General features: G+C 53.8%; 2 protein-coding genes across 5 annotated transcripts in view; one reads left to right on the top strand and one right to left on the bottom strand.

Moving 5' to 3' along the window:
- The first annotated feature begins 1,201 nt into the window (after nucleotides 1-1,201).
- On the top strand, nucleotides 1,202-8,236 carry LOC142486052 (ceramide kinase-like). Its single transcript, XM_075584720.1, has 5 exons — nucleotides 1,202-1,317; nucleotides 3,390-3,451; nucleotides 4,915-5,111; nucleotides 6,976-7,166; nucleotides 7,940-8,236. Exons 1-5 carry the CDS (start codon nucleotides 1,202-1,204, stop codon nucleotides 8,022-8,024), a joined length of 651 nt encoding a protein of 216 aa, XP_075440835.1. The 3' UTR covers nucleotides 8,025-8,236.
- A 4,021-nt stretch (nucleotides 8,237-12,257) lies between these two features.
- G6PD (glucose-6-phosphate dehydrogenase) overlaps nucleotides 12,258-23,076 on the bottom strand; it is a 35,343-nt gene continuing 24,524 nt past the window's right edge. For 3 of the 4 annotated variants that reach the window (XM_075584713.1, XM_075584715.1, XM_075584716.1), the window contains exons 11-13: nucleotides 14,274-14,350; nucleotides 13,473-13,565; nucleotides 12,258-13,319 (exon numbers count right to left, since the gene is read on the bottom strand). In XM_075584713.1, the coding sequence (XP_075440828.1) occupies nucleotides 13,229-13,319; nucleotides 13,473-13,565; nucleotides 14,274-14,350 (261 nt within the window). In that variant the 3' untranslated portion in view covers nucleotides 12,258-13,228. Of the gene's footprint in view, nucleotides 13,320-13,472; nucleotides 13,566-14,273; nucleotides 14,351-14,464; nucleotides 14,617-23,076 lie in introns of those variants that run through there. The other variant, XM_075584717.1, reaches the window with a different exon arrangement.

The following is a 23,076-nucleotide window of genomic DNA, read 5'->3' as shown; positions in this document are numbered from 1 at the left end:
TCCCATACACATCTCCCTATATCCCATACACATCTCCCTATATCTCATGTTCCCTCCCATACACATCTCCCTATATCCCATACACATCTCCCTATATCCCATGTTCCCTCTCCCATACACATCTCCCTATATCCCATACACATCTCCCTATATCCCATACACATCTCCCTATATCCCATGTTCCCTCCCATACACATCTCCCTATATCCCATGTACATCTCCCTATATCCCATACACATCTCCCTATATCCCATACACATCTCCCTATATCCCATGTTCCCTCCCATACACATCTCCCTATGTCCCATGTTCCCTCCCATACACATGTCCCTATATCCCATACACATCTCCCTATATCCCATACACATCTCCCTATATCCCATGTTCCCTCCCATACACATGTCCCTATATCCCATACACATCTCCCTATATCCCATACACATCTCCCTATATCCCATACACATCTCCCTATATCCCATGTTCCCTCCCATACACATGTCCCTATATCCCATACACATCTCCCTATATCCCATGTTCCCCTCCCATACACATGTCCCTATATCCCATACACATCTCCCTATATCCCATGTTCCCTCCCATACACATGTCCCTATATCCCATACACATCTCCCTATATCCCATGTTCCCTCCCATACACATGTCCCTATATCCCATACACATCTCCCTATATCCCATACACATCTCCCTATATCCCATGTTCCCTCCCATACACATGTCCCCTATATCCCATACACATCTCCCTATATCCCATACACATCTCCCTATATCCCATGTTCCCTCCCATACACATGTCCCTATATCCCATACACATCTCCCTATATCCCATACACATGTCCCTATATCCCATACACATCTCCCTATATCCCATACACATCTCCCTATATCCCATACACATCTCCCTATATCCCATGTTCCCTCCCATACACATCTCCCTATATCCCATACACATCTCCCTATATCCCATACACATCTCCCTATATCCCATACACATCTCCCTATATCCCATGTTCCCCTATATCCCATGTTCCCTATATCCCATGTTCCCTATATCCCATGTTCCCTATATCCCATGTTCCCTATATCCCATGTTCCCTATATCCCATGTTCCCTATATCCCATGTTCCCTATATCCATGTTCGCTATATCCCATGTTCCCTATATCCCATGTTCCCTATATCCCATGTTCCCAGGCCTGAAGATGCTGCTCAGTAACAGATCATACAGAGGGACAGTGGAATTCCAGTTGGCTGATGACAATCATTCCAACCCAAGAGACAACACCCGCTGCAGGACAGGGTGACACCTCCCAGCCCACCTCTCTCTATTCCTCCTCACCCCCACCTCTCTCTCTCTAATCCTCTCTCTCCCCCACCTCTCTCTCTATTCCTCTCTCTCCCCCACCTCTCTCTCTCTATTCCTCTCTCTCCCCCACCTCTCTCTCTCTATTCCTGTCTCTCCCCCACCTCTCTCTCTCTATTCCTCTCTCGCCCACCTCTCTCTCTCTATTCCTCTCTCTCCCCCACCTCTCTCTCTCTCTATTCCTCTCTCTCCCCCACCTCTCTCTCTATCCTCTTCACCCCCACTCTCTCTATTCCTCTCTCTCCCCCACCTCTCTCTCTATTCCTCTCACCCCCACCTCTCTCTCTATCCTCTCTCTCCCCCCATCTCTCTCTCTATTCCTCTTCTCCCCCATCTCTCTCTCTATTCCTCTCTCTCCCCCCATCTCTCTCTCTATTCCTCTCTCTCCCCCCATCTCTCTCTCTATTCCTCTCTCTCCCCACCTCTCTCTCTATTCCTCTCTCTCCCCCATCTCTCTCTCTATTCCTCTCTCTCCCCCATCTCTCTCTCTATTCCTCTCTCTCCCCCATCTCTCTCTATTCCTCTCTCTCCCCCATCTTTCTCTCTCTCCCCCCATCTCTCTCTCTCCCCCACCTCTCTCTCTATTCCTCTCTCTCCCCCATCTCTCTCTCTATTCCTCTCTCTCCCCCATCTCTCTCTCTATTCCTCTCTCTCCCCCATCTTTCTCTCTCTCCCCCCATCTCTCTCTCTCTCTCTCTCCCCCATCTCTCGCTCTCCCCCCATCTCTCTCTCTATTCCTCTCTCTCCCCCCATCTCTCTCTCTCCCCCCATCTCTCTCTCCCCCATCTCTCTCTCTCACACCTCTCTCTCTCTACCCCATCTCTCTCTCTACCCCCATCTCTCTCTCTCTCTACCCCATCTCTCTCTCTCTCTCTACCCCATCTCTCTCTCTCTCTCTCTACCCCCATCTCTCTCTCTCTCTCTCTACCCCCATCTCTCTCTCTCTCTCTCTACCCCCATCTCTCTCTCTCTCTACCCCCATCTTTCTCTCTCTCTCTCTACCCCCATCTCTCTCTCTCTCTCTACCCCCATCTCTCTCTCTCTCTCTCTACCCCCATCTCTCGCTCTCTCTCTACCCCCATCGCTCTCTCTCTCTCTACCCCCATCGCTCTCTCTCTCTCTACCCCCATCTCTCGCTCTCTCTCTACCCCCATCGCTCTCTCTCTCTCTACCCCCATCGCTCTCTCTCTCTCTACCCCCATCTCTCTCTCTCTCTCTACCCCCATCTCTCTCTCCCCATCTCTCTCTCTCTCTCTCTACCCCCATCTCTCTCTCTACCCCCATCTCTCTCTCTCTCTTTCCCCGTCTCTCTCTCTCTCTCTCTCTACCCCCATCTCTCTCTCTCTCTCTCTACCCCCATCTCTCTCTCTCTCTCTCTCTACCCCCATCTCTCTCTCTCTCTCTCTACCCCCATCTTTCTCTCTCTCTCTTTCCCCATCTCTCTCTCTCTACCCCCATCTCTCTCTCTCTCTCTACCCCCATCTCTATCTCTCTCTAACCCCATCTCTCTCTCTCTATCCCCATCTCTCTCTCTCTCTACCCCCATCTCTCTCTCTCTCTCTCTACCCCCATCTCTCTCTCTATCTACCCCCATCTCTCTCTCTGTCCATCTCTCTCTCTGTCCATCTCTCTCTCTCCATCTCTCTCTCTCCATCTCTCTCTCCATCTCTCTCTCTCCATCTCTCTCTCTCCATCTCTCTCTCTCCATCTCTCCATCTCTCTCTCTCTCCATCTCTCTCTCCATCTCTCCCCCCCATCTCTCTCTCTCTCTCTCTACCCCCATCTCTCTCTCTCTCTACACCCCCATCTCTCTCTCTCTACCCCCCCCATCTCTCTCTCTCCTCTCTCTCTACCCCCCTCTCTCTCTCCCCCCACACCTTCCACTCACTCTCCTTCTCTCCCAGCAGACTGTCTCGCTGTCCTTCTCCCTCTCTACCAGTCTCTCTCCTCCTCCCTCTCTCTCCCCCAGCAGAATGTCTCTTAAAGTGTCTCCATCTCTTTCTCCGCAGGTGTCTCGTCTGCTCCAAGTCGTCAGAAAGACTGAGGAGGGAGAAAGAGTCAGAATCTCAGAGTGAGTGCTCACCCCGTCCTCCCGACGGTCTCTTTCCTCCTCCGACATCCACCTCCATTCTCTCTCTTCAGGCTGTCATTGTCATCCCCTCTCTTTAGGTTCTCACTCTTGTAAGGCTATTTCTCTCCCTACTTCTCTTCCGTCTCCCTATCCCCTCTCTGTTCCCGCTGTCTCTCTGTCTCAAGCTCTAGGTCTCTCGCTCACTCCTCAAGCTCTCCCTCTTTCAGGCTGTCTCTCATGTTCAAGCTCTGTCTCCCTCGCCGGCTGCCTCTCTCTCAAGCTATGTCTCCCTCGCCGGCTGCCTCTCTCTCAAGCTCTCTCTCTCTCGCCGGCTGCCTCTCTCTCAAGCTCTCTCTCTCTCGCCGGCTGCCTCTCTCTCAAGCTCTCTCTCTCTCGCTGGCTGCCTCTCTCTCAAGCTCTCTCTCTCTCGCCGGCTGCCTCTCTCTCAAGCTCTCTCTCTCTCGCCGGCTGCCTCTCTCTCAAGCTCTCTCTCTCGCCGGCTGCCTCTCTCTCAAGCTCTTTCTCTCTCGCCGGCTGCCTCTCTCTCAAGCTCTCTCTCTCGCCGGCTGCCTCTTTCTCAAGCTCTCTCTCTCTCGCCGGCTGCCTCTCTCTCAAGCTCTCTCTCTCTCTCCGGCTGCCTCTCTCTCAAGCTCTCTCTCTCGCCGGCTGCCTCTCTCTCAAGCTCTCTCTCTCGCCGGCTGCCTCTCTCTCAAGCTCTGTCTCCCTCGCCGGCTGCCTCTCTCTCAAGCTCTGTCTCCCTCGCCGGCTGCTTCTCTCTCAAGCTCTCTCTCTCGCCGGCTGCCTCTCTCTCAAGCTCTCTCTCGCTGGCTGCCTCTCTCTCAAGCTCTCTCTCTCTCTCTCGCCGGCTGCCTCTCTCTCAAGCTCTCTCTCTCTCGCCGGCTGCCTCTCTCTCAAGCTCTCTCACCGGCTGCCTCTCTCTCAAGCTCTCTCTCTCGCCGGCTGCCTCTCTCTCAAGCTCTCTCTCTCGCCGGCTGCCTCTCTCTCAAGCTCTCTCTCTCGCCGGCTGCCTCTCTCTCAAGCTCTCTCTCTCGCCGGCTGCCTCTCTCTCAAGCTCTCTCTCTCTCTCGCCGGCTGCCTCTCTCTCAAGCTCTCTCTCGCCGGCTGCCTCTCTCTCAAGCTCTCTCTCGCCGGCTGCCTCTCTCTCAAGCTCTCTCTCTCGCCGGCTGCCTCTCTCTCAAGCTCTCTCTCTCGCCGGCTGCCTCTCTCTCAAGCTCTCTCTCTCGCCGGCTGCCTCTCTCTCAAGCTCTCTCTCTCGCCGGCTGCCTCTCTCTCAAGCTCTCTCTCTCGCCGGCTGCCTCTCTCTCTCTCGCCGGCTGCCTCTCTCTCAAGCTCTCTCTCTCTCGCCGGCTGCCTCTCTCTCAAGCTCTCTCTCGCCGGCTGCCTCTCTCTCAAGCTCTCTCTCTCGCCGGCTGCCCTCTCTCTCAAGCTCTCCTCTCCCTCAGAGTCCTGGCAGAGAGTGTCAGGGTCCTTCATGGCTGTCAATGTTACCGGGATGTCCAGCGCGTGTCCGAAGAGTCGGGACGGACTGTCCCCGTGCGCTCACCTGGCAGACGGCACGGCCGACCTCATCCTGGTGCGAGAGTGCAGCGCGTTCCAGCTCCTGAGACATATCACCAGGCACACTAACAGCAAGGATCAGGTGAGAGGCTGAGACACAGAGTGAGACAGCCAGAGAGAGGCTGAGACACAGAGCGAGACAGCCAGAGAGAGGCTGAGACACAGAGCGAGACAGCCAGGGAGAGGCTGAGACACAGAGCGAGACAGCCAGGGAGAGGCTGAGACACAGAGCGAGACAGCCAGATAGAGGCTGAGACACAGAGCGAGACAGCCAGAGAGAGGCTGAGACACAGAGCGAGACAGCCAGAGAGAGGCTGAGACACAGAGCGAGACAGCCAGAGAGAGGCTGAGACACAGAGCGAGACAGCCAGAGAGAGGCTGAGACACAGAGCGAGACAGCCAGAGAGAGGCTGAGACACAGAGCGAGACAGCCAGAGAGAGAGACAGTCTGAGACACAGAGCGAGACAGCCAGAGAGAGGCTGAGACACAGAGCGAGACAGCCAGAGAGAGAGACAGTCTGAGACACAGAGCGAGACAGCCAGAGAGAGGCTGAGACACAGAGCGAGACAGCCAGAGAGAGAGACAGGCTGAGACACAGAGCGTGACAGCCAGAGAGAGAAAGACAGTCTGAGACACCGAGCGAGACAGCCAGAGACAGTCTGAGACACAGAGCGAGACAGCCAGAGAGAGACAGTCTGAGACACAGAGTGAGACAGCCAGAGAGAGAGACAGTCTGAGAAACAGAGTGAGACAGCCAGAGAGAGAGTCTGAGACACAGAGCCAGACAGCCAGAGAGAGAGACAGTCTGAGAAACAGAGCGAGACCACCAGAGAGACAGTCTGAAAAACAGAGCGAGACAGCCAGAGAGAGAGTCTGAAAAACACAACTAGACAGCCAGAGAGAAAAGGAGACAGTCTTAGAAACAGAGCGAGACAGCCAGAGAGAAAAGGAGACAGTCTGAAAAACAGAGCGAGACAGCCAGAGAGAGAGAGGGAGACAGCAAGGTGCAGAAACACAGCAGCCCTGAGAGAGGTTTCTGCCCCAGTTGTTTGCTTTGTTCGGTATGAATATGTATAGAATAGCGGGATGGGACGATTAGCCGCGGCTGTTTCGGCCCCGAGGTAGATGATTAGCATAGGGGTTAAGGGATCTTTAGGGTAAGGGGTTAAGGTTATTAGGGTTGGGGTGCCACGTTATCTGCGGCGACCAAATGTCCCGGCGGCAACATGTCCCAGCACCTGAACGGCGGCGTCAAAAGGTCCCAGACCGTACAATACAGGCTCATTGAGAGGTTCAATGGCTGAGAGAGGTTCCGTGACTCAGTGCGAGAGGTTCCGTGACTCAGTGCGAGGTTCCGTGACTCGGTGAGAGAGGTTCCGTGACTCAGTGAGAGAGGTTCCGTGACTCAGTGAGAGAGGTTCCGTGACTCGGTGAGAGGGGTTCCGTGACTCGGTGAGAGAGGTTCCGTGACTCGGTGAGAGGGGTTCCGTGACTCGGTGAGAGGGGTTCCGTGACTCGGTGAGAGGGGTTCCGTGACTCGGTGAGAGGGGTTCCGTGACTCAGTAAGAAGGGTTCCGTGACTCAGTGAGAGGGGTTCCGTGACTCAGTGAGAGGGGTTCCGTGACTCGGTGAGAGAGGTTCCGTGACTCGGTGAGAGGGGTTCCGTGACTCGGTGAGAGGGGTTCCGTGACTCGGTGAGAGGGGTTCCGTGACTCGGTGAGAGGGGTTCCGTGACTCAGTAAGAAGGGTTCCGTGACTCAGTGAGAGGGGTTCCGGGACTCAGTGAGAGGGGTTCCGTGACTCAGTGAGAGGGGTTCCGTGACTCAGTGAGAGGGGTTCCGTGACTCAGTGAGAGGGTTCCGTGACTCAGTGAGAGGGGTTCCGTGACTCAGTGAGAGGGGTTCCGTGACTCCGGGTGAGATTCGGTGACTCTCCGCCCTCACAGTTTGCCCTGCCCTATGTGGACGTTTACCGGATTCGAGCCATGCGCTTCACCCCCGGTCAGATGGAAGAGGAAGAGGAAGAGGCTGCCTGCCAGCGGAAGGGCTTCTTCTCATCGCTCTGCGGGGGACCCCCGGACACCAGCACCTGGAACTGTGACGGGGAGATCCTGAAGAGCCCGGACATCAGTGTCAGGTGAGAGGGGAGAAGTAAGAGAGGAAGAGAAGAGGGTGAGGGGCAGGGGAAAGCAAAGATGGGGGGGGCAGGGGAAAGTGAAGAGCGGAGGTGGGGGCAGATAGTGGTGGTGGGAGCAGAAAGCAGAGCGCAGGTGGGGGGCGGCAGAGAGCAGAGCGGGAGGCGGCAGAGAGCAGAGCGGGAGGTGGGGGCGGCAGAGAGCAGAGCGGAGGTGGGGGCGTCAGAGAGCAGAGCGGGAGGTGGGGGCGGCAGAGAGCAGAGCGGAGGTGGGGGCGGCAGAGAGCAGAGCGGAGGTGGCAGAGAGCAGAGTGGAGGTGGGGGTGGCAGAGAGCAGAGCGGGAGGTGGGGGCGGCAGAGAGCAGAGCAGGAGGTGGGGGCGGCAGAGAGCAGAGCGGGAGGTGGGGGCGGCAGAGAGCAGAGCGGAGGTGGGGGCGGCAGAGAGCAGAGCGAGAGGTGGGGGCGGCAGAGAGCAGAGCGGGAGGTGGGGGCGGCAGAGAGCGGAGGTGGGGGCGGCAGAGAGCAGAGCGGGAGGTGGGGGCGGCAGAGAGCAGAGCGGAGGTGGCAGAGAGCAGAGCGGGAGGTGGGGGCGGCAGGGAGCAGAGCATAGGTGGGGCAGAGAGCAGAGGTGAGGGCAGGAGCGGGATGTGGGCAGAGAGCAGAGCCGAGGTGGGGGCGGCCGCAGGATGTGGGGGCAGCGAGCAGAGCCGAGGTGGGGGCAGCAGCAGGATGTGGGGGCAGGACAGGCAGGTCACCCTCTGACTTTATCCTCGCAGGGTACATCACCAGCTCATTCAGCTCTTCGCACGGGGGATTGAAGACACCTCGTCCAGCCGAGGACGGGTCAGTGATACCCTCTGACCCCTCCACAGCACTGGGGATGTAATCGATGCCACAGACACATGGGGCTGTGCTCCTCTTGTTACCATGTTACCCCGAGGAGACAGATGCACCGTCCCTCTGCTGGACAGGCAGAGACAGAGAGGTCGGGAGCCTTGCCAGACCCGGCCAGCAGTAAATTCACTGACCGCCTCCTGGGATTAAGCACTTTAACCCTACAGCCACAAAAGCAGGTTATGTAAAAAGCTTATTCTATTATTACCAAGACACTGCCATTTTACCCCATAATGGGGCTCCTAGGGTGGAGGGAGCGGGGTCCATAACCCCAGCGGGGTCAATGGACGTTCACAAGCCCTGCAGGGCAGGGACTCCCGTACCCAATGTTACGTTTATGTCCGACGCGCTTATTCCCATTCCGTGTTATATTATTACGTCCCGTGTATCGCTGCGGTGACGCGCGGTGCGCATGGGCGGCGCTATGTAAATAAAGATTATACATACGGCACACAAGACCCAGCCACTAAAGTGCAGCCAACACGGGGCGTAGGAGATACGGGGCGTAGGAGACACGGGGCGTGGGAGACACGGGGCGTAGGAGACACGGGGCGTAGGAGACACGGGGCGTAGGAGACACGGGGCAAACGGTCTTTGTCTGAAGTAACCGTCTGTAGCCGGGAGACTCCGACACGTCGGCCTCACCATGTCCAGGTGCACGAGCACGTTGGTTGATCCCTCAGCCCACGTTTATAGGTGGGCGCGACGGCGAACAGACCTCTTCTCTACGAGGCCGGCCATAGTCTGCGCGAGCGATTAAGGTTGTGTCCATACAGCCTTCGCCTGTGCTGAGGCGTGCGCGTCAGTGACGTCACCTGAGTGAACAGGGTGCGTTTTATTGGGCAAACCGCTCACGTGACCTTCCCGTCACGCCAAGAAATCAGTTTCAACCGATTCCTCGTGCATTTCGCGCCCCTTCCTGCTGTGGCGCGCGCGGTCTATGGGCGCGATCAATGCCTTAAGGCAATGGGATTGCGCCACGCGCAGACGCCTCCGCGCGGTCTTCCTCAGCCTGGACGACGCCTAAGAGCGACCACGTGGCAGATTTTTGAAAAAACATATAATTTTGTCTTTGCGCGCGACAGCCGCGTCACATGAGTGGTTCAGCCAATCACGGCGAACCAGCCTGGTGATGTCACGGCCATGCCTCTCCATTGTGCAAACCCTATGAGCACAAAATCGCTCGAGCGACTGGCTCGCACCCACTAGAAACGCGGCCGCAGGGACCTACAGTTAGACAGTTGACCGCTGCAAGCTCGTGTTACAGATGGGCGAACATCTGGACCCTGGATTTGGCCCATTGAAGGGAACGGCGCCTGCGAAAAGAACAGTTTCCTCCTGACCCAACGCGGATCGTTGTGCCCTGCGTGGCAGGAAACAATTCTGTGAGCCGTGGACATGTTCCATATGCCTTCGCCCTTAGCCACGGTCAACAGCATGTGCTCCAATAAAATCCCTTTGTCACGTGCAGTGTCAGCTGGCTGCCCAGGTGTGTTACTCACCTGCCCGCAGGGCAATAACACATGTGCACTGACATCCCCAACACCCCACTGAATACACAACGTGCAAGTGACGTGCAAATTACACTCAGCAGTGATGCACAAAATAGTGTAAAAGTGCAAAGAAATAGAAGGAGTTACCTCACGCAGTGATTATACTTTGGGAAAGCGCGAGACGGCTGCGGGTCAGTAACCGCCGGCGCAGCGTCACACACGTAAAACCTCGCAGGGTGTAATACTAAAGAATATAATGTTGGTAAAAGATATGCACGTGCGGCACGATTAGTTACAACAAGCATTTCGATATAAAAACTGTTAGTTTTCCAGAACCGGGCAGACCCGCACGCCGACGCCACCATCAGACCCGCACGCCGACGCCACCATCAGACCCTCACACCGACGCCACCATCAGACCCTCACACCGACGCCACCATCAGACCCTCACACCGACGCCCCCCGGTCAGACCCTCACACCGACGCCACCATCAGACCCTCACACCGACGCCCCCCGGGCAGACCCTCACACCGACGCCACCATCAGACCCTCACACCGACGCCACCATCAGACCATCACACCGACGCCCCCCGGTCAGACCCTCACACCGACGCCCCCCGGTCAGACCCTCACACCGACGCCACCATCAGACCCTCACACCGACGCCCCCCGGTCAGACCCTCACACCGACGCCACCATCAGACCATCACACCGACGCCCCCCGGTCAGACCCTCACACCGACGCCACCATCAGACCCTCACACCGACGCCCCCCGGTCAGACCCTCACACCGACACCACCATCAGACCCTCACACCGACGCCCCCCGGTCAGACCCTCACACCGACGCCCCCCGGTCAGACCCACACGCCGACGCCCCCCGGTCAGACCCTCACACCGACGCCACCATCAGACCCTCACACCGACGCCCCCCGGTCAGACCCTAACACCGACGCCACCATCAGACCCACACGCCGACGCCCCCCCCGGGCAGGCCCACACGCCGACGCCACCATCAGACCCTCACACCGACGCCCCCCCGGTAAGACCCTCACACCGACGCCCCCCCCTGTCAGACCCTCACACCGACGCCCCCCCCGGTCAGACCCTCACACCGACGCCACCATCAGACCCACACGCCGACGCCCCCCCCGGTCAGACCCTCACACCGACGCCCCCCCGTCAGACCCTCACACCGACGCCCCCCCCGGTCAGACCCTCACACCGACGCCACCATCAGACCCACACGCCGACGCCCCCCCCGGTCAGACCCTCACACCGACGCCCCCCCCTGTCAGACCCTCACACCGACGCCCCCCCCGGTCAGACCCTCACACCGACGCCCCCCCGTCAGACCCTCACACCGACGCCCCCCCCGGTCAGACCCTCACACCGACGCCCCCCCCTGTCAGACCCTCACACCGATGCCCCCCCCGGTCAGACCCTCACACCGACGCCCCCCCTGTCAGACCCTCACACCGACGCCACCATCAGACCCACACGCCGACGCCCCCCCCGGGCAGGCCCACACGCCGACGCCACCATCAGACCCTCACACCGACGCCCCCCCCGGTCAGACCCTCACACCGACGCCCCCCCGTCAGACCCTCACACCGACGCCCCCCCCGGTCAGACCCTCACACCGACGCCCCCCCTGTCAGACCCTCACACCGACGCCACCATCAGACCCACACGCCGACGCCCCCCCCGGGCAGGCCCACACGCCGACGCCACCATCAGACCCTCACACCGACGCCCCCCCCGGTCAGACCCTCACACCGACGCCCCCCCGTCAGACCCTCACACCGACGCCCCCCGGTCAGACCCTCACACCGACGCCACCATCAGACCCACACGCCGACGCCCCCCGGGCAGACCCACACGCCGACGCCCCCCCGGGCAGACCCACACGCCGACGCCCCCCCTGGGCAGACCCTCGCGCCGGTGCTCCCTTGCACAGACCCTCACGCCGGCAACCCCGGCAGGACCACAATGGCAGGCAGATGTAAAAATGGCTAAAACCGCGATCCCGGCGGCAGTGCTGGAGAACTATCTTACTCAGGAAACCACTTGTAGTCCAAACCGGGGAAAACACCGCAAGCCGCCACTCGAACAGCCGGAGAGATGATTCGCCTCTGCCCCGGGACGCACACCAATGACGTCACCGCCGAACGAACACTCCAGGAAGCACATGAAACTGGAACCTGTCCTTGATATTGAGTCCCAGAGTAGCGTTGCAATGTTACCGGATGATATATAGTAACAAATAATGTCCAAAGATATCCAACGCGTTTCGTGGCTCTAATGCCACTTCATCTGGGAGCAATGATTTAATTCTAAGATTAATCAGCATGTATTGGGTGTTAAATAATTATCTCCCAGTGTTTACCAGATTGATGATACCAGCCCCATCCTACTCAGGCACAATGTAAAAGGGTCAGATAGAGTTCCCACTATTTGTCAGAGCAATTCTATTAATCTTTACATTATGGCGGCAAAATACATTTCACAGACATAAATGGCATTACTAAGACTTGTGCAGAACATTCATTATTTTAATTCATGTGAATCTGTACTGGATATAAACCCGATAAACCAGTTCCACACACTCAGACACAGGGGAAGGGAGAGGGATTATCTGATAGTTTGCACAATACACAGAGCTGTAGTATACCCGACGTTACAAAAACCACACGCACACGCGCAGTAATGCGCAGGAAAGTATTTACTATCTCAATAATATCAAAATAATGCAAAAACAGAACAAAAAAACATCAACACTTCCGTGCTCGGTCCGTCAGGACGTGTCTGGGAACCCACAGAGGTGTGTGAAACCCATCTCAATACCGGTCCCGCTGCATCGTAACCATCTTCAGCGGAGGAATGTGAAGAACAGGGGGAGAGGACGAGACAGGAGAGAGAGGGGGGAGAAAGAAAGAGGGGGGAAGAGAGAGGGGTGAAAGGAAGAAGGGGGGGGGCGAAGAGAGAGGGGGAGGAAGAGGAAGAACGAGAGGAAAGAAAATTGGAGAGATAAAAAGGAAAGACAGTGTAACTTGGAAGAGACACATTGCCACAGTCTCTGAGCGGTGCTATCCCATACGACACCTTTTGTCCAATTGGCTTGTATAGGCGGAGGTGTATTCTAGTGCCGGAAGGCATCTTATGGAATAGCACTGTTAAGTGAGTATGGGCCAAGGTGAGGGAGACGAGAGAGAGAGAGGGGGGAGGGAGACGGTGAACAAGAGAGAGAGATGTGATACAGTGACACAAAGAGGCCTTTCCCATGTAAGAGGGAGAGAGAGGGGTGACACACGGAGAGAGAGAGGTGAGACACAGAGGCCGTGTGTATGAGAGAGAGATGTGAGACACAGAGGCCTTCCCTGTGTGTGTGAGAGAGAGAGAGAGATGCGAGACACAGAGGCCGTGTGTGTGTGTGTGTGTGTGTGTGTGTGTGTGATGAGAGAGAGAGGAAGAGGAGAGAGAGAACACAGGGGCCTTCCCTGTGTGTGAGAGTGAGAGAGAGATATGTGAGACACAGAGGCCTTCCCTGTGTGAGAGGGAGAGAGCTGTGTGTTTCTGTCCCCAGCGTTTCCCCGAGGCGGAGGTTTGTAGGGACAGGGTACGCGTCGGGGTTTATGGGGTAACAAGTGGCCACGTCCTCAGGGTGGGGGGGAGGGGTCACAGTTTGTTGGGGTTCACCCATCTGTAGGTTCCTTCATATCGGAAGCCGACTTTCTGCATCAGCTCATCGCCCTGCGGGGGGCCGCGGCTGGAATAAGAGACCCCCATGTTAGATACATTTATATGGGAAAGGTCAGACCTCTGTATCTGCCATATTGCGGACCCCTTAAGCCACATTAACCCTTTGTACAATAGTTAGTGCTTCCTTTTCTGTAGCCCTGTGTGGGTGCCGGACGCTCACCTCCCATATACGTAGGGCAGGGGTTTAATCTTCTCTTTCTCCAGCTGATGGAGGATGGGAGTGAAGATTCTCCAGGCTTCTCTCAGCTCATCGCTGTCACACAGAGACAAGGGCAGCAGTTACAGGCAGGACACACACACACAATGTACACACACTGTACACACACACACACAGTGTACACACACACACACACACACACACACAGAGACAAGGGCAGCAGTTACAGGCAGGACACACACACACACACAGAGAGACAAGGGCAGCAGTTACAGGCAGGACACACACACACACAGAGACAAGGGCAGCAGTTTCAGGCAGGACACACACACACACACACACACAGAGACACGGTCAGCAGTTACAGGCCGGACACACACACACACACAGTGTACACACACACAGAGACAAGGGCATCAGTTACAGGCAGGACACACACAGTGTACACACACACAGAGACAAGGGCAGCAGTTACAGGCAGTACACACACACACACACAGTGTACACACACACACACAATGTACACACAAACACACACACAGAGACAAGGGCAGCAGTTACAGGCAGGACACACACACACACAATGTACACACACACATACACACACACACACACACACAGAGACAAGGGCAGCAGTTACAGGCAGGACACACACACACACATAAAGTATGCACACACTCAGCAAAAACACTGCATGCGTGCACGAACACACACAGACAGTGCACTGTATGCATGTACACACACAGTGCATACACACACACTATGCCCACAGTGTATACACACACACACAAATTACACACACACCTGCGTACAAAGTGCATCTGACTCCCGCAGAACACATCCAGGATCAATCGCTCGTACGCATCGGGTAACTTTACATCCTGTGGGAGACAGCGCGGGAGTTAATGTAAGGATTCACGCCGGCGCTCAGTGCGCTCCGTCAGCCCTCCATGCATTTCCCATGCACATTGGGACAGTGTACGCAGCGCTGTACGCATCGGGTAACTTTACATCCTGTGGGAGACAGCGCGGGAGTTAATGTAAGGATTCACTCCGGCGCTCAGTGCGCTCCGTCAGCCCTCCATGCATTTCCCATGCACATTGGGACAGTGTACGCAGCGCTGTACGCATCGGGTAACTTTACATCCTGTGGGAGACAGCGCGGGAGTTAATGTAAGGATTCACTCCGGCGCTCAGTGCGCTCCGTCAGCCCTCCATGCATTTCCCATGCACATTGGGACAGTGTACGCAGCGCTGTACGCATGGTTTTCAGGCACACCAAAGGACGTGATGCAAAGCGTTTTCTAAATCAGGATGTCAGAGACTCTGGGACCGAAACCGATTTGCCCACAGTCACCAGGAGTGCCGTCACCGGCATCCAAACCAGGCTCGCCCACTTCAAAGACATCGCTGTATGTCGCTTAGTGGTTAACACCTATATATGACTGATCTTAATGATCTAATTCTAACCACCATCCATTAACGGGGAAAAGTCTGGGAAACGTATTTGTCACCTTGTACCTGTTCCCGTATGTCAGTAACTAAGCAGTTATTACAGGGCACGGAGGGGCTGCGTGTTACCTTGTATCTCTTCCCGTATGTCAGTAACTAAGCAGTTATTACAGAGTACGGAGGGGCTGCGTGTTACCTTGTACCTGTTCCCGTATGTCAGTAACTAAGCAGTTATTACAGGGCACGGAGGGCCTGCGTGTTACCTTGTATCTCTTCCCGTATGTCAGTAACTAAGCAGTTATTACAGAGCACGGAGGGGCTGCGTGTTACCTTGTATCTCTTCCCGTATGTCAGTAACTAAGCAGTTATTACAGGGCACGGAGGGGCTGCGTGTTACCTTGCATCTCTTCCCGTATGTCAGTAACTAAGCAGTTATTACAGAGCACGGAGGGGCTGCGTGTCACCTTGTATCTCTTCCCGTATGTCAGTAACTAAGCAGTTATTACAGAGCACGGAGGGCCTGCGTGTTACCTTGTATCTCTTCCCGTATGTCAGTAACTAAGCAGTTATTACAGAGCACGGAGGGGCTGCGTGTCACCTTGTATCTCTTCCCGTATGTCAGTAACTAAGCAGTTATTACAGAGCACGGAGGGGCTGCGTGTCACCTTGTATCTCTTCCCGTATGTCAGTAACTAAGCAGTTATTACAGAGCACGGAGGGGCTGCGTGTTACCTTGTACCTGTTCCCGTACGTCAGTAACTAAGCAGTTATTACAGAGTACGGAGGGGCTGCGTGTTACCTTGTACCTGTTCCCGTACGTCAGTAACTAAGCAGTTATTACAGGGCACGGAGGGGCTGCGTGTTACCTTGTATCTCTTCCCGTATGTCAGTAACTAAGCAGTTATTACAGAGCACGGAGGGGCTGCGTGTCACCTTGTATCTCTTCCCGTATGTCAGTAACTAAGCAGTTATTACAGAGCACGGAGGGGCTGCGTGTCACCTTGTATCTGTTCCCGTACGTCAGTAACTAAGCAGTTATTACAGAGTACGGAGGGGCTGCGTGTTACCTTGTACCTGTTCCCGTACGTCAGTAACTAAGCAGTTATTACAGGGCACGGAGGGGCTGCGTGTCACCTTGTATCTCTTCCCGTATGTCAGTAACTAAGCAGTTATTACAGAGCACGGAGGGCCTGCGTGTTACCTTGTATCTCTTCCCGTATGTCAGTAACTAAGCAGTTATTACAGGGCACGGAGGGGCTGCGTGTTACCTTGTACCTGTTCCCGTACGTCAGTAACTAAGCAGTTATTACAGGGCACGGAGGGGCCTGCGTGTCACCTTGTATCTCTTCCCGTATGTCAGTAACTAAGCAGTTATTACAGGGCACGGAGGGGCTGCGTGTTACCTTGTACCTGTTCCCGTATGTCAGTAACTAAGCAGTTATTACAGGGCACGGAGGGGCCTGCGTGTCACCTTGTATCTCTTCCCGTATGTCAGTAACTAAGCAGTTATTACAGAGCACGGAGGGGCTGCGTGTTACCTTGTACCTGTTCCCGTATGTCAGTAACTAAGCAGTTATTACAGGGCACGGAGGGCCTGCGTGTCACCTTGTATCTCTTCCCGTATGTCAGTAACTAAGCAGTTATTACAGAGCACGGAGGGGCTGCGTGTTACCTTGTATCTCTTCCCGTATGTCAGTAACTAAGCAGTTATTACAGAGCACGGAGGGGCTGCGTGTTACCTTGTATCTCTTCCCGTATGTCAGTAACTAAGCAGTTATTACAGAGCACGGAGGGGCTGCGTGTCACCTTGTATCTCTTCCCGTATGTCAGTAACTAAGCAGTTATTACAGGGCACGGAGGGGCTGCGTGTTACCTTGTATCTCTTCCCGTATGTCAGTAACTAAGCAGTTATTACAGAGCACGGAGGGGCTGCGTGTTACCTTGTACCTGTTCCCGTATGTCAGTAACTAAGCAGTTATTACAGAGCACGGAGGGGCTGCGTGTTACCTTGTACCTGTTCCCGTATGTCAGTAACTAAGCAGTTATTACAGAGCACGGAGGGGCTGCGTGTTACCTTGTATCTCTTCCCGTATGTCAGTAACTAAGCAGTTATTACAGAGCACGGAGGGCCTGCGTGTTACCTTGTACCTGTTCCCGTATGTCAGTAACTAAGCAGTTATTACAGTGCACGGAGGGGCTGCGTGTTACCTTGTATCTCTTCCCGTATGTCAGTAACTAAGCAGTTATTACAGAGCACGGAGGGGCTGCGTGTTACCTTGTATCTCTTCCCGTATGTCAGTAACTAAGCAGTTATTACAGAGCACGGAGGGGCTGCGTGTTACCTTGTATCTCTTCCCGTACGTCAGTAACTAAGCAGTTATTACAGAGCACGGAGGGCCTGCGTGTTACCTTGTATCTCTTCCCGTATGTCAGTAACTAAGCAGTTATTACAGGGCACGGAGGGGCTGCGTGTTACCTTGTATCTCTTCCCGTATGTCAGTAACTAAGCAGTTATTACAGGGCACGGAGGGGCTGCGTGTTACCTTGTATCTCTTCCCGTATGTCAGTAACTAAGCAGTTATTACAGAGGACGGAGGGGCTGCGTGTCACCTTGTATCTCTTCCCGTATGTCAGTAACTAAGCAGTTATTACAGAGCACGGAGGGGCTGCGTGTTACCTTGTATCTCTTCCCGTATGTCAGTAACTAAGCAGTTATTACAGAGCACGGAGGGGCTGCGTGTTACCTTGTATCTCTTCCCGTATGTCAGTAACTAAGCAGTTATTACAGAGCACGGAGGGGCTGCGTGTTACCTTGTATCTCTTCCCGTATGTCAGTAACTAAGCAGTTATTACAGAGCACGGAGGGGCTGCGTGTCACCTTGTATCTCTTCCCGTATGTCAGTAACTAAGCAGTTATTACAGAGCACGGAGGGGCTGCGTGTTACCTTGTATCTCTTCCCGTATGTCAATAACTAAGCAGTTATTACAGAGCACGGAGGGGCTGCGTGTCACCTTGTACCTGTTCCCGTATGTCAGTAACTAAGCAGTTATTACAGAGCACGGAGGGGCTGCGTGTCACCTTGTATCTCTTCCCGTATGTCAGTAACTAAGCAGTTATTACAGAGCACGGAGGGGCTGCGTGTTACCTTGTATCTCTTCCCATATGTCAGTAACTAAGCAGTTATTACAGAGCACGGAGGGCCTGCGTGTTACCTTGTATCTCTTCCCGTATGTCAGTAACTAAGCAGTTATTACAGAGCACGGAGGGGCTGCGTGTTACCTTGTATCTCTTCCCGTATGTCAGTAACTAAGCAGTTATTACAGAGCACGGAGGGCCTGCGTGTTACCTTGTATCTCTTCCCGTATGTCAGTAACTAAGCAGTTATTACAGAGCACGGAGGGCCTGCGTGTTACCTTGTATCTCTTCCCGTATGTCAGTAACTAAGCAGTTATTACAGGGCACGGAGGGCCTGCGTGTTACCTTGTATCTCTTCCCGTATGTCAGTAACTAAGCAGTTATTACAGAGCACGGAGGGGCTGCGTGTTACCTTGTATCTCTTCCCGTATGTCAGTAACTAAGCAGTTATTACAGAGCACGGAGGGGCTGCGTGTTACCTTGTATCTCTTCCCGTATGTCAGTAACTAAGCAGTTATTACAGAGCACGGAGGGGCTGCGTGTTACCTTGTATCTCTTCCCGTATGTCAGTAACTAAGCAGTTATTACAGAGCACGGAGGGGCTGCGTGTTACCTTGTATCTCTTCCCGTATGTCAGTAACTAAGCAGTTATTACAGAGCACGGAGGGGCTGCGTGTTACCTTGTATCTCTTCCCGTATGTCAGTAACTAAGCAGTTATTACAGAGCACGGAGGGGCTGCGTGTTACCTTGTATCTCTTCCCGTATGTCAGTAACTAAGCAGTTATTACAGAGCACGGAGGGGCTGCGTGTCACCTTGTACCTGTTCCCGTATGTCAGTAACTAAGCAGTTATTACAGAGCACGGAGGGCCTGCGTGTTACCTTGTACCTGTTCCCGTATGTCAGTAACTAAGCAGTTATTACAGGGCACGGAGGGGCTGCGTGTTACCTTGTATCTCTTCCCGTATGTCAGTAACTAAGCAGTTATTACAGAGCACGGAGGGGCTGCGTGTTACCTTGTATCTCTTCCCGTATGTCAGTAACTAAGCAGTTATTACAGAGCACGGAGGGGCTGCGTGTTACCTTGTATCTCTTCCCGTATGTCAGTAACTAAGCAGTTATTACAGGGCACGGAGGGCCTGCGTGTTACCTTGTATCTCTTCCCGTATGTCAGTAACTAAGCAGTTATTACAGGGCACGGAGGGGCTGCGTGTTACCTTGTATCTCTTCCCGTATGTCAGTAACTAAGCAGTTATTACAGAGCACGGAGGGGCTGCGTGTCACCTTGTACCTGTTCCCGTATGTTAGTAACTAAGCAGTTATTACAGAGCACGGAGGGGCTGCGTGTCACCTTGTACCTGTTCCCGTATGTCAGTAACTAAGCAGTTATTACAGAGCACGGAGGGGCTGCGTGTCACCTTGTATCTCTTCCCGTATGTCAGTAACTAAGCAGTTATTACAGAGCACGGAGGGGCTGCGTGTTACCTTGTATCTCTTCCCGTATGTCAGTAACTAAGCAGTTATTACAGAGCACGGAGGGGCTGCGTGTTACCTTGTATCTCTTCCCGTATGTCAGTAACTAAGCAGTTATTACAGAGCACGGAGGGGCTGCGTGTTACCTTGTATCTCTTCCCGTATGTCAGTAACTAAGCAGTTATTACAAGGCACGGAGGGCCTGCGTGTTACCTTGTATCTCTTCCCGTATGTCAGTAACTAAGCAGTTATTACAGGGCACGGAGGGCCTGCGTGTTACCTTGTATCTCTTCCCGTATGTCAGTAACTAAGCAGTTATTACAGAGCACGGAGGGGCTGCGTGTCACCTTGTATCTCTTCCCGTATGTCAGTAACTAAGCAGTTATTACAGAGCACGGAGGGGCTGCGTGTTACCTTGTATCTCTTCCCGTATGTCAGTAACTAAGCAGTTATTACAGAGCACGGAGGGGCTGCGTGTCACCTAGTATCTCTTCCCGTATGTCAGTAACTAAGCAGTTATTACAGAGTACGGAGGGGCTGCGTGTTACCTTGTATCTCTTCCCGTATGTCAGTAACTAAGCAGTTATTACAGAGCACAGAGGGCCTGCGTGTCACCTTGTATCTCTTCCCGTATGTCAGTAACTAAGCAGTTATTACAGAGCACGGAGGGGCTGCGTGTCACCTTGTATCTCTTCCCGTACGTCAGTAACTAAGCAGTTATTACAGAGCACGGAGGGCCTGCGTGTTACCTTGTATCTCTTCCCGTATGTCAGTAACTAAGCAGTTATTACAGAGCACGGAGGGCCTGCGTGTCACCTTGTATCTCTTCCCGTATGTCAGTAACTAAGCAGTTATTACAGAGCACGGAGGGGCTGCGTGTTACCTTGTATCTCTTCCCGTATGTCAGTAACTAAGCAGTTATTACAGAGCACGGAGGGGCTGCGTGTTACCTTGTATCTCTTCCCGTATGTCAGTAACTAAGCAGTTATTACAGAGCACGGAGGGCCTGCGTGTTACCTTGTATCTCTTCCCGTATGTCAGTAACTAAGCAGTTATTACAGGGCACGGAGGGCCTGCGTGTTACCTTGTATCTCTTCCCGTATGTCAGTAACTAAGCAGTTATTACAGAGCACGGAGGGGCTGCGTGTTACCTTGTATCTCTTCCCGTATGTCAGTAACTAAGCAGTTATTACAGAGCACGGAGGGCCTGCGTGTTACCTTGTATCTCTTCCCGTATGTCAGTAACTAAGCAGTTATTACAGGGCACGGAGGGCCTGCGTGTTACCTTGTATCTCTTCCCGTATGTCAGTAACTAAGCAGTTATTACAGAGCACGGAGGGCCTGCGTGTTACCTTGTATCTCTTCCCGTATGTCAGTAACTAAGCAGTTATTACAGAGCACGGAGGGGCTGCGTGTTACCTTGTATCTCTTCCCGTATGTCAGTAACTAAGCAGTTATTACAGAGCACGGAGGGGCTGCGTGTTACCTTGTATCTCTTCCCGTATGTCAGTAACTAAGCAGTTATTACAGAGCACGGAGGACCTGCGTGTCACCTTGTATCTCTTCCCGTATGTCAGTAACTAAGCAGTTATTACAGAGCACGGAGGGGCTGCGTGTTACCTTGTATCTCTTCCCGTATGTCAGTAACTAAGCAGTTATTACAGAGCACGGAGGGGCTGCGTGTTACCTTGTATCTCTTCCCGTATGTCAGTAACTAAGCAGTTATTACAGAGCACGGAGGGGCTGCGTGTCACCTTGTATCTCTTCCCGTATGTCAGTAACTAAGCAGTTATTACAGGGCACGGAGGGGCTGCGTGTCACCTTGTATCTCTTCCCGTATGTCAGTAACTAAGCAGTTATTACAGAGCACGGAGGGGCTGCGTGTCACCTTGTATCTCTTCCCGTATGTCAGTAACTAAGCAGTTATTACAGAGCACGGAGGGCCTGCGTGTCACCTTGTACCTGTTCCCGTATGTCAGTAACTAAGCAGTTATTACAGAGCACGGAGGGGCTGCGTGTTACCTTGTATCTCTTCCCGTATGTCAGTAACTAAGCAGTTATTAGAGGACGGAGAGGCTGCGTGTTACCTTGTATCTCTTCCCGTATGTCAGTAACTAAGCAGTTATTACAGAGCACGGAGGGCCTGCGTGTTACCTTGTATCTCTTCCCGTATGTCAGTAACTAAGCAGTTATTACAGAGCACGGAGGGCCTGCGTGTTACCTTGTATCTCTTCCCGTATGTCAGTAACTAAGCAGTTATTACAGAGCACGGAGGGGCTGCGTGTCACCTTGTACCTGTTCCCGTATGTCAGTAACTAAGCAGTTATTACAGAGCACGGAGGGGCTGCGTGTTACCTTGTATCTCTTCCCGTATGTCAGTAACTAAGCAGTTATTACAGAGGACGGAGAGGCTGCGTGTTACCTTGTATCTCTTCCCGTATGTCAGTAACTAAGCAGTTATTACAGAGCACGGAGGACCTGCGTGTCACCTTGTATCTCTTCCCGTATGTCAGTAACTAAGCAGTTATTACAGAGCACGGAGGGGCTGCGTGTTACCTTGTATCTCTTCCCGTATGTCAGTAACTAAGCAGTTATTACAGAGCACGGAGGACCTGCGTGTCACCTTGTATCTCTTCCCGTATGTCAGTAACTAAGCAGTTATTACAGAGCACGGAGGGGCTGCGTGTTACCTTGTATCTCTTCCCGTATGTCAGTAACTAAGCAGTTATTACAGAGCACGGAGGGGCTGCGTGTCACCTTGTATCTCTTCCCGTATGTCAGTAACTAAGCAGTTATTACAGGGCACGGAGGGGCTGCGTGTCACCTTGTATCTCTTCCCGTATGTCAGTAACTAAGCAGTTATTACAGAGCACGGAGGGGCTGCGTGTTACCTTGTATCTCTTCCCGTATGTCAGTAACTAAGCAGTTATTACAGAGCACGGAGGGGCTGCGTGTCACCTTGTATCTCTTCCCGTATGTCAGTAACTAAGCAGTTATTACAGAGCACGGAGGGGCTGCGTGTCACCTTGTATCTCTTCCCGTATGTCAGTAACTAAGCAGTTATTACAGAGCACGGAGGGGCTGCGTGTTACCTTGTATCTCTTCCCGTATGTCAGTAACTAAGCAGTTATTACAGAGCACGGAGGGGCTGCGTGTCACCTTGTATCTCTTCCCGTATGTCAGTAACTAAGCAGTTATTACAGGGCACGGAGGGGCTGCGTGTTACCTTGTATCTCTTCCCGTATGTCAGTAACTAAGCAGTTATTACAGAGGACGGAGAGGCTGCGTGTTACCTTGTATCTCTTCCCGTATGTCAGTAACTAAGCAGTTATTACAGAGCACGGAGGGGCTGCGTGTTACCTTGTATCTCTTCCCGTATGTCAGTAACTAAGCAGTTATTACAGAGCACGGAGGGGCTGCGTGTCACCTTGTATCTCTTCCCGTACGTCAGTAACTAAGCAGTTATTACAGGGCACGGAGGGGCTGCGTGTTACCTTGTATCTCTTCCCGTATGTCAGTAACTAAGCAGTTATTACAGAGCACGGAG

This window comes from Ascaphus truei, unplaced genomic scaffold, assembly GCF_040206685.1.
Source record: "Ascaphus truei isolate aAscTru1 unplaced genomic scaffold, aAscTru1.hap1 HAP1_SCAFFOLD_718, whole genome shotgun sequence".
In the NCBI taxonomy this organism is placed as follows: Eukaryota; Metazoa; Chordata; class Amphibia; order Anura; family Ascaphidae; genus Ascaphus; species Ascaphus truei.
This window is presented reverse-complemented; position numbering and strand designations above follow the sequence as displayed.